Source organism: Triturus cristatus, chromosome 2_1 (assembly GCF_964204655.1).
Source record: "Triturus cristatus chromosome 2_1, aTriCri1.1, whole genome shotgun sequence".
Lineage (NCBI taxonomy): Eukaryota > Metazoa > Chordata > Amphibia > Caudata > Salamandridae > Triturus > Triturus cristatus.
The window spans coordinates 685,386,604-685,398,817 of NC_140581.1; the positions used below are offsets into that span (position 1 = coordinate 685,386,604).

Here is a 12,214-nt window from a genome sequence, read left to right on the forward strand (position 1 = left end):
GAGCAGGCAAGGTTTTGTGCCAAAAGTTTAAGTTCTTCTGCAGTTCGCGCCAGGCAGTGACTCTTCTTCGTCCCTCTCTTGATCCATCAAATCTAAGTTCTTGGGTTCAGGTTTGCAATCTAAAAAAATCACTTTAAGGGTGTTAAGGGAAGTGACGGGTAGTGGCCAATGGGCTGTCTACCTTTAGGATGTCTACACCCTCTATATGACTACTTCTTGTGGGAAATAGGCATAACCCTGATCCAAGAATGCTAATTCCACTCAAAACATGATGGATGAATCTGAAAAGGTGGTTACCACATCAACTAGTCCACCTTAGGGGTGGTGCTGACTTGGTGTTCGATACACCAACAAACTTACTAGTTTTCCTGCCTCTCTTGCAGCTAAAAGTGGAGCCTGGCAAGGGGCGTGCATCTCCACTATCTGGGGAGGCTGGGGTTGCATAATAAAGGTAGTGTACCCTTCGAAGCTTCCTGCCCTGGAATGCAAATCCTGAGTAGAGGCGGTGTGAACACCTCTGCCCAGAGCAGGCTTTGTTCCTGGCCCCTGAGAGCGAAGGCTCTCGCCTCAGGGGATCAGTAACTCGTACCAGATGTTTGGTACCAAAATCTGGGGTTGTTGATGAAACAGAAGATCCTGCTCAGGCGTGGCTAGCACATTTTTAACCATGTAACCAGAGCAGACTTGGTTGATAGAGGAGAAAGAAATGTTCCATTGCTGGCTCTAACAGTCCTTGAACTAGAGGAAGCAAAGGTTTTGACATAGACTGAGGATATAAGGTCTCCAAAAGGACTGAACTAGATGCAAGTGGTGTAGGTATCCGTTTGTTTAACTTGTCAGCCCCAGCTATAGGAACTCCATCAAAAGTGTAAATACCTTCTGATAGAGAAGCTCTGAAAGGTGTTGTTTCTGTAAACATAAGAGAGTATATTTAAACTGATGATTATGGAGGACTTGATTAAGACCAGGTTCTACAAAGTAAAGTATGTCTTCTGGACTGCCTAGAATGCCTGAATTGTGCAGTGTACAAGAAGAGCAATGTCTCCCTGAAGAACGTGGCATTCATTTTGGGGACCTTGATCCCGGTGACCTTGAGTGGGGATGTTGGTGGTGGAATCTGAAAAGCAGGAGACACTATGGGTGATGCAGGCACTGGAAAGATAAGCCCCGCAGCTGAATGGTGGCTATCAGGCTGCACTCTGATTAAGAGAGGCTAACCAGAGTCTAGCCACAGGTCAGACAAATACGCTCTTGAGAATTCACAGTCTAAAATTTTAGACACCATCTTGCTGTTCAACATGCGCACACAAGGGGATTTTCTCAACACTGAATGGTACTTCAACATCGATCCAAGTTTCAAGGCCGGACTATACTTCAAAGTCGATCTCTGCCTCGATGGCATACAAGCCACTGACAATGAGCAAGTGGCTACTTTGAGTCCTTGACTTGAATGTATCTCTGGGAGTCCCCAGATACAGATGTAGCGCCACTGGTAGAAGAATCCAAATTCCTTTGATCATTCAGAGGTTGAATTCAGATATCTATGTTGGTTCTCCGGCAGGCACCGAAAACATTATCTCACTCATCTGAAGTCCTCCTGGACATTTTATTTGCAGTGTAGACAAAGAAATAAGTTACTTACCTGTAACTGCAGTTATCCAGTATTGGTATCTTTTATAGATTCACATGCTTGAATCATTCCCCGTCGTCGAAGTGGAAGTCCCACTACCGCGGGACTCCCACTACGACGACGGGGATGATTCAAGCATGTGAATCTATAAAAGATCCAATACTGGAGAAGAAAATGAGTTACTTACCTGTAACTACAGTTCTCCAGTATTGGTATCTTTCATAGATTCACATGCGTGAATCATCCCAGTCTTCGTAGTAGGAGTCCCACAGTAGTGGGACTCCCACTTCGACAACGGAGAATGATTCAAGCATGTGAATCTATGAAAGATACCCCAATACTGGATAACAACAGAGACCACATGAGAGTTAGTGTAGGCTTTCATTCTCCCACAGGAAGGACACTTCACAAAAACAGCTGCCATCCTTGACGTATAGACTCGTGAATAAAAAACATGACAGTTTTCCAATAGAAAATTGTCCAAAAAGGCCAGGCTCAGAGCTCCAGGATACAATTGCCAAGAGCTGGAACAAATAGCTGGAGAAACTGCCACAGGCAAGCCATAATGGGATACTGGTGGGTTGTGTTACCTTGAAGGAACAGTGTCCATATTTCAGCCTCTCAAGGCTGCAACCTATTTAGCCACATTGCCCTGCTTTTCTCTCAATCTTTTCTTTAAAATATGTTTTCTTAAAGAATGCTTTTTGATACTCTTCTTACGGTGGTGACAGTTAAAAATGTGTTTTTCTTTTTTAAAGAAAATAAGTACTTGGGCAATAAACTCTGCAATTGGATGTAAAAAAACTGTAGTTTTGTCATTCTGTGATTGATGGAAGTCACCATGATGGGAATAATCGAATGCCATCGTCATGGTTTAATCATATGTGCATATTTCAGCTTTTCAGAGTTTGCAATCATGTGCCTGTACAGTCTAGCCATTTCCTTTAAACCAGTCACAGCCCTTGTCTCTTTTAAACTGAACTGCATGAAGGTGGCCTGCTGCCAGTGTCCTGGCCCACTGCAGGAGCACACCTGTTGGTCTATTCCTCTAAGTACCATAGGTAAAGAAAGAAAAGTAGGACCAGTGCCAGAACGCCTTGACTGTTAATCAAAATATTGGCTGATGGTGAGGGAACAATAGCAGTGAGAATTCAGGAGGGCATAAATCATCAAGTGAAGAGCAAGGGGATGGAGCCTGAGGATTTATTTGCAGAGTGCACCATAACTCATCAGGTAAATGTGAAATATATTGCTACGGGTTAGACTACTGCAGAAGAGATGACCTAAAGGTTCAATCACTGCAGCCTGTTGAACAGTATGAAGTTCAAACATTGGTAGTGGATAAAAAGACTTTTGGTACTGGTATTGGTGAGGCACTCTTTCTAACTGTCATTTTCTTTCTCTCATTTCTGTCCTTGATCTGGTGCTTTTTATGTGAATAGAAGAAGTGATATTAAAAAAAGAAGCTAGTATAGAAAGTGTGATGAACGGTTACATTTGTGGGTCTCAGGGATAAGACTATCAGGTGCAACCACATTGGCAATATCATAGACGGCAAACTTGATAGACATGAATATCTGACGGGATCCGGCTCAAGAACCAGATCAATCCCAGAGTGTTCTAAGCCTGCTCAGTTGAAGGACACCTCTTTACAGTAATAATCTTACTTTTGAACATGCGACAGTAGGATAACAGCTTTTGCACATAAGTGCTTTCCAACCACAAGGCACTCAAGCAGGCGCAATTAGAAGATGTATGTCCTGATGAGCAGCCAGCCGGAGCCATACAATGGGACCCTCACATTTGTTCTGATATTGGGACCCACCCAAGGGGCCACTAGCAGTTAAATCTCCTAAACCTCATAGGGATTATGCTCGTCATTTCTACTTTTGCAGAAAAGGAGAAAAGCTAGTACGTGCCCTCCCCCTCCCATACAAACCAGGGGGTTTCAACATTGCACTTCACATTGGGAATAATTCAAGGATGTGAACCTATCAAAGATCCAATTCTGCAGAAGTATGCATTACAAGAAAGGCCTGCCACACACAACACGGAAGACCTATTCCAAAATGGGTAACCGGTCCAGCTCAAATCGTACTTCCTGATGCAACTCAGTCACATACTTGATGGTATCTTTTTGTTGCTGAAAAGTAAAATCATTTTTTTTTAAAGGCAATGCAGAGAAACAGAACGAAAATAAAAATTATAAGTAACACTGTGCTAAAATTGTACTGTGGAAATACAAGTGACGTAAGGTACAGAGTATGGGTTGAAAGACAACATTCCAACAATATGAAGGCTGTTGTATGGACCCCGACTACATAGCCTAATAAAATCTTGCTACAATTCTTAATTAATTCGAGCCACTAATTGGCCACAGATGAAATGCTACATCTGGGGGATAAAAAGTTAAGTAAAATACAATACATTTTTAAAATAAAGGTGACAACCATCTGAGAGGCTCATAAAGAGGTCTTAAGATTAGAAAGGTTATTTAAACTGCATACTTTACTCAAAAATAAAATATTTTCAGACGATGATTTAAGTCTATTACATTCGAAATTAATATGAATTAATCCGGTCTGTGATTCTTGGCATAATCGGCAGGCAATGCCAATGTCTTTCCCCACTTTTGAAGCTTGTAAAGGATGCAATATACATCAACGTTATTTTGAAGCGTTGTAGCTTCTCTTTGCTCAGAATAAAGGATTTACACATCATTTAGAACTGATTTGAAAAACTTGTTGGTGTTGTCATTCATCTCCTTCCAGGAGTAATTCTTTCCTTCGTTATCTGTACACTTGTATTTTTTTTTTACATATCAGAAGAAGCTCACAGATTTTTTTTGTTATGCATAAAGTTTTCAGTTTTTTATCAGAAAATAGTTTTCCTTTAGAGCTTCAGCTTTTATGATTGCCTTATGCAGGAATATTAGCTGTTTAGGGCAATTTAGAAAGTGTCAGCAATCTGGTCAAAAGATGCTACCCTATCATCTAATATCCTTTTAACTATGGTGGAAGGTCACTTTACTACCCAAAGATAAACAGGCAATTAATCATTTAATCAGTGTCTATAGTGAGAGACCAATAATATCAGTCTCACAGAACGAAAACGGAGCATGTAGTCTTCAGCTTAATTTGCTTGAAAATTTTGTTTTCCATCCAAATACTTACCCGTGTCATTCTCAAGAACGAATATATTTGTGAAACACAAATTGTTTTGTTAGAGGGGGATTAGTAGGTAATTTACCACTGCGACACACAATGTTTAGTGTGAAAACTGGTAGAGCCCAGTCACCTTGAACTAATGTTAACTTCATCAGCCATCTTGATTTCTTACAACCCGAAATAAAGGTGGAAATGGCAGCCTGTAGTCACTTAAAGAACTATACTGCGATAGATTACAGCAACGTCCCAAATAATTCAAGACTCTAGAGGGGTAGGTGACATACCTTCAACACTGAAACAAGACTTGTCCTCAGTGACGTGACAAGCCCTTTGAGATCAGCTACCAGGAACCCGACACACCCAAAGCATTGCTTGAAGCATATTTTAGTTTAAATATCTCTTAAAGGTGGCCCTCAATGATATGTACAGAAAATGGACACCATGTTTTGGCTAATCGAAAAAATGAACAAAATCCAACAATGTGCAATTTAGTGACAGGCTGGCTGGAGACAGGGACTGAGAGCAAAGAGGGATTGCATGTGCAGGGTCCTTCACAGAAATTAGACAGCATCTTTTGGAGAAACGTTTCCAGATCCTGACTGCACTGTACGCATTTCTAACTAGTTGGGCAGGAGGGGAGGGGGGGGGGGGGGGTGAGCAAGGGCAACAAAGTACTTTCCTTTACCCCCCTGAGATTTTGATCATATCTTTCTCCAAATCTCCTACACCACCTCTTTTAATCCATGTGCCTTCCGAACTTGGTCACCTGATGGCTCTTGCGACCACAGTGTGCTGCTGATGCTTTTTCTTGGACCATAAGCTCTTCTTTCTGGTCATTTCAGCAAGCTATCTTCAGCCTGCTTCATTCTAATCAGATTGCTGCGGAACATTCTTCCATTACTCTCTGGTCCCACCCATGAAGTAGTAATTTAGGCCAATTATTCTCAGCTCTCTAGATTATTGCGACTTTCTTTTGCGGGATCGCTAGCATAAATCCACAATCATTTCCAAGTAATCTAGAATGTCATGGCTTGATTAGCCTTGCAACTCCCCGATAATTGTTCTCTCTCTGCTGCACTATCTAGGCTACATTGGCTTACCATCTCTAAATGTATCCACCTCAAATCTATGTGCTGGGAGTGTGGGCCTTCCATCATCTGGGTCGCAATTACTTGTGGGTGAATTTCAACACTACCACCCGTCCTGCTCTCTTGATTCATTGGAGGCTCACCTCATTGTTCTCTTAAGGTTCAACTGTTCCAGAGATGACTGTCGAACCTTTGCTATGAAGGTACCGAACATCTGAAACTCTCTCCTGCATTCCTTTATCTCCCTTTATCTACTTCTTGGTAATCTTCCTAATAAATTCTTAAGCGGAGGACACCTTTTTGGCAATTGTTATGCTATAGTGATACCATTACGTTACATTACACTGAAAAGTAAATTCCATGACCCATTCTATGGATTTGGCCTATGCATGTTGAATCTCGCTCAGGATTTTGTTGGAGACTGATTGTAGCCATGGCAGTTACAATGCTTATAGCCTTTTAGAAGCGAATCTGCTAACTAAATAGGGCTACCAGTGTATGAAGCTTGGAAACAGCATGCATGATAACACAAAAACAAAATTGGACAACAATTGCTGGCGTATTAAACAGACAGGATGGTCCCAACACAACTGTAAAAAAAATAAAAAAAAGTAGAGCACATACATGAGAGACCCGACACAAAATAAGTGCAAAGGTTAAGTAACACTTCTCCTACTATCAAAAACAGACTGTCAGAATGGATTTCCTATCCTTTTTGTCAGACAAGTTCTTCAATTATAGGTCTCAACTCGTTATGTAGCATCAACGGTCTTGGCATGCCATTTAGGGACCCCTCTAAAAATGTCACCCAACACCACAGAGTCAAGCAAGTACATTGCTGATCATAAACAACAATGGCCATAAAGCATAAACATGCAGACACTTCTCTTGTGCCTTATTACCTCTTTTTTTCTCTCCTCCAGAAACAGAAATTCTTGATACCATTTTTCATGCTGCTGTACATCTTCTTTTGTTCTGCTTGGGAGGTACTCTAAGGCCTCTTCTATGTATACTGACTTTCCTTTATGTTTCATCCAAATTTTAAGGAAATTTTGATGATCATAATCATCCCAACCACCTTGACGCCCTCCCGTATTCTGAAGGAACTTCTCAAATTCCATCACGTCTTCTGGCAAATTATGCTCGATATGTATGTTGAAAGGTACTTTGGCAGGAGACAACCTAAATCCCTTCTCTGCTGCTGGTTTACTTGAGGACCACGACTCTATTTTTTTCTCCAAAGCACTCAATTCATTTGCAGTAGATTTCTCCTCCTTCATCAGTTCTTCATAGCTACAGTCAACAGGAAAGAACAGCAGAAAGTAAAAACTGTCAATTCGTTTTCAAAGCATTAACAAACTGTTATGCCACTTGCTATAACCCCTCCCAAGAATAATACCGATTTACTAGTGGAGTAATAATACTCTAGGTTTAGAATTTAATTTTATGATTTAGCTGTTCCACTGATATTTTTTCTCACGTCATGAACACAAAGCTTGGTAACATAACAGGCGTTTTTGTAGAAGTCAAGTGCAACCCTGCAGGGTTTCTTGGAGCTATTGACAGATAACGGATATGTACTCATTCTGTAGATCTCAGACGGCTGAAAGGATGTGCAACACTTCTGCCATTCCAGCCACTAACCACCCGATCAAATCTACATCACTGCAGTCCAATGAAGCACCTGCTCTGGCCTCCAGGCTTTTGCCTTTTCAGGAAGAGCAGCATGTAGTTAATAAAAGCTGAAGTAGCAATATATAGTTCACAGGCTTTAAAACCCAAGCAATACATTGTAAACCATATACACTATATGCCTGTTTAGATTAATATGAATATATATATGTAGGGGCCATTTCAAGAATTATGGACAAATCATTTTCACAAATGTGCAGATTTTCTAATTAACAGAGTGATGAAACTGTGAACCTTTTTATTTTTATTAAAAAAAATATTTAAAAAACGTTTTGAATTTTAAACGATTATGAATATGTCATGCAAAAAATCTGTTTCTATTATATAGTCTAAAGGTAAGCAATTTGTGCAAAATGTTCAAAATACGGACTCATCAAACTCAACTACTTGCAAAGTCCTTTGGATGTCTTGACCTAATTATTATCCAGTAATTATTCAATTTTTCAAATAGAAAAGAACATAAAATTATTTATGTTATTACGTGTGTTCAAGAGTTAAAAACGATTTGCAATCTGCCTGTGACTTGTACAAAAAGAATTCTACATTTTTGTCACTGCAAAGTTTTTTTCTTCCAATGGAAACATCCTAAACAGTTACTTTGGAAAATCGGTCCCTATATGTCAAGAAGAAAATGAACCAGCCGTGAGCAACGGTATACGCAGTTCCTTAGTAAAAGCTGCCAAGGTAGGTGACTAAACTACTAAGAATGTACATGTCTTATGAGTAACAATAAAATATGGTTTAAAAGAAAATTAAACAAAATAAAGAATGTTATTTTACATGAAGTTCTATATTTAAGAGTGTGTTTTAGTTTCACTACAAGACCAGTCTCTGATATAAACGTTCAAGTATGGCCCATTAAACAGCAGGTTTGGAAGGATGTTCTGAAAATGTAAGCAAAACGTACATTACTCGCTGCTCCTCTTTAAAAATATTGAGTGCATTTTCAACTTCTTCCATCATTTCTCTGAGCTTTTCGACAACTGCAAGAAACAGAAATGTAAGTTAATGACTAGTAAAACGTGAAATATAATTACTAGACATTTAACATAAATAATCACTTAAAATCATAGAGAAGAGAGGCAGGCTCCTTGAAAGGACTAGCTAATAAGGAAAATGAATAGCCTGTATCAGCACTCCGGTTGGAATGACGTGCACAGTCCAACCAATCACATGGCTTGGAATGCAGCAGTAGCTACAATTATTTGACAACATTTTGAGTGCGATGAAAAATCTAACTGCCACTGGATCGACAGGCATACAGAAGGATGAGAGAAACTTGAAGACAGGAACAACCAGGCGTGGCTCACTAAAAACGCTGCTGTCAGTAAGCTGCTCAAATTTCTCGCTGTGTGTGTGTCTACTCCTCTCCCTATTCCTGTAGCCCCATCACTAGTCGTAGCGGCGAGTGTGCCAATCCTGCTGCTGGAAATCTAACAGCTCCTCTTCCGGTTCACGTACTCCTAGCACTAGCTCACAGCTGTCAGTGAGCCACCTCGAGTACATTTCGGTCCACGCTTCTCACCATTTCTGTACTTCAGCACTGGTTCAGTACAGACGCTGTAAGTGAAAAACTAACAGAAAAAGTAGAGACATACAGTGACAGACTATAATGGTGTGGGCATCGAAGATTGTCTTGCTAGGATTAGACTACCAGTGGGTTAAACAGGACCAGCACAACCTGTGCTAAAGATATTAATTTCTCTACAGCAAAATTCCACACACTTGCCTAGAGCTTAAACACAAATAAATAAGCAGCCATTTAACAGCAATTATCACTTGCAGAAATGGGCACTATTGCTCAATTATCGGATACACATCATTTGCTTTGAAGAAGTTGCTGGGTGTGTGCATATTTACTGGATATTGTGCTATTGAAGTTATAGTCTCTTATGTACGTAACGGACGACTCTGGAAACAAAGACACATGAAGCTACAGCAAATCTGCCTTTTCTGGACCCCATTTTTGCTGTTTTTGAACGCTGTTCACTTTACTCCTGTTTACAGGACTAAAGTGCCTGGATTTCACCTTTAGACAGGTTTAATGACCTGAATGGCACATTTAACTTGACTATAGGCCCCTGGAATATGTTGTAGGAAATACACCCAGGGCCTGGAAGTTACATGTCACCAGTGGGCTGCAACACCTATGGTGCCATCTACAGGGCTGGCTTCTAAACATGGCGTCATGCCTACTAGGAGTAGCCTAACTGAAGACACCTAAAAACTTGCTGTCAAAACAAGAGAGGCAGGAAATCCTGTTTTTAAATATGAATTAGTGAGGCAGAAGTGAATTTTGTTACCCACAAGGTAGGGTGCTTGATATTTAAAAGTGCAACACACGTCAAATTAAAGTTGGCATGTTCCACCTGTGACTAGTCCCCAAACGCTATTTTCACTGGCAGGGCTTTAGCTGGATCCTAAAAGATTCCAAAATACAAATTAATCAGCAATCTTTGACAGGAAACAGCTAAGATAGTCATCCAAGGACTACTTTACCTATTTATTAAAAGTCCAATTCATTGGTAAAAAATGATTTTTAATAAATATTCAGGAAATGTTACTTTTGGAAGACCTGGCTTGGAAGTTCAGGCTGGACTGTTCCCATGAGGCACATGGTCAAGACTGATTTGCATATAGCTGGGTCTGAACTGAGGTGACAAAGTGAGCTAAAGAATGATGATGGATTCAACCCAGATGTCAATACACCTTACTCAGATATATCTTCGGATTTGCCCTCTGGAGGATTCTGAGCTTCATAAAAAAGTCAGAAGGTAAAATATTTGACCAGAACAAATCCGCTTGGGGTATCCGACCTGCAATCTATTGCTGTAATCCTGAAATCGCACCTATGGCCTAGTCTACCACTTCCCCGTGACTATTATTGGTACTCAATGCCTTTTCGTGCTATTCTTAGTTAAAACTTTACAACTCAAATCTCCAGGTCTCCTAATGGATGTTTGTTGCTTAGGAATCATTTTGCTCATTACATTTTACTCTGTTTTTCTAATTTGCTGTGATTTGTATTGTTTGGTGTTTTGACTTTATCACTGCATAAAAACTTTACACATTGCTTTAAGTTCAGTCTGTCTGCTTGATGCCTTGCCATAACAAGGATTAAGCTCAGGTGAATTTAGTGACTTTGGGGGTCATCCTGACAAGTTAGTGTCTTTATTCATTAAGGTGGGAGATTGCCTGCTTCAAATATTAATTTACTTGCTTACAATGTGTATCAAATTGAGTGCTCATTTTACAGTACACTTGAAAATCAAGTAGCCATGTGATGATATCCTTTTGATACACCAAATTGATGGTTATAATATTGGAGTATAAAAGCAATAAAAATAGGTAAATGGTAAAGTCATCCTAAAAGGCCATCTTCAGTCATCCACTCTGAAACCAATTAGTAATCCCAGAAATTGTACACTGATTATTATTTTTGTTGTGATTATTAAATTATTGCAACTCACAGTCAATTCCTCTCCTTTCTATTCATTCGGCACATTGTACATCACCTGCATTCCTCACCACTAAGGATTTCATTTTTTAGTATTTACTTCTGCAATTCTGATGTCTTTTCACGGTTATCTAAATATTTTAAAACAGTACAGGTGGAGGAAGAGAGGACTGAGCAAAGGGGGTCATCTGCCTCCAAAGATCATTATGTAAGGTGTTTTGGGGGAAGTCTATGTGCCCAGGGAACCACCTGTTGTCACAGTTTATTCCTGGTAGTAGGGATGAGGAAGTAGAGGATGAGCTAGAGGGACCCATCAGGCTACCACATCTGTGAGTGGTCCGGATATAATAACGGCAGTATTAGCAGGATGCCTATTTCGAGGTTCATTATTGGGGTGAAGTGGTAGGAGGGGCTGTTCCATAGGGTCACCTCATTCAGAGGTTCGTAGTTGATGGTGGGTGTAACCAGTAATTAGGTCATAAAATAAAAGAAAAATTTCCCCAAAAGTCATTGTGGCTAACCGCGCCTAAAGTTCATTGTGAGGGATGGGGTGAGTTGTGGGATTGATTTACCCGGTTGCCTGCCCTTAACACATATTGTGCATGGTATGAGAGCTGTGTCTGTGCCAGGGGCCCACCAGACACCTATGTTCTGTATGAAGATTGAGGGCAGCAAACAAGTGCCCTTGCCCCAGTATTCACTGTGCATGGTGGTGTAGATAAAGGTGTGCTGGTGCAGGGTGTAGGGAGCTGCCCCTGATGTTTATTGTAGGTGGTGTGGAAGGGGCAGTGGGTGTACCAGGGACTACCTGCACTTGAGCATTACATTACCATATGGTATTGTAGCACTAAATAGACAGATGAACAAATACCAATATAGAAAAGATCAAATAGTGAATAACCATGTTTACAAATGTTTTCTGCAGGCTAAATGATCACACACGGACCACCTGTGAAGGGGCATTCCACATTTTATCTGTGACGACTGAAAGAGTGGTCACCTTGGAACTATTCTTAGTGAAAGTAATAATCAGTAGCAATGTTAGAATTTACACAAATAGGAGTCTAGCATAGTAGCGCGGTTTGTACTTGTTGCGTTAAGGAAACTCTTGGTTGTGCTTTCAGTCACATATAATTTGCTAGTGTTTGACTTTCTTCATAAGTATAACATTCCATTTGGA

At 40.4% G+C, this 12,214-nt stretch overlaps 1 protein-coding gene across 1 annotated transcript in view; it reads right to left on the minus strand.

Moving 5' to 3' along the window:
* CCDC112 (coiled-coil domain containing 112) overlaps positions 1 to 12,214 on the minus strand; it is a 223,433-nt gene that overhangs the window by 26,984 nt on the left and 184,235 nt on the right. Inside the window, exons 5-6 of the mRNA XM_085632622.1 lie at positions 8,485 to 8,560; positions 6,788 to 7,178 (exon numbers count right to left, since the gene is read on the minus strand). Of these exons, the coding sequence (XP_085488748.1) occupies positions 6,788 to 7,178; positions 8,485 to 8,560 (467 nt within the window). The remainder of the gene's footprint in view (positions 1 to 6,787; positions 7,179 to 8,484; positions 8,561 to 12,214) is intronic.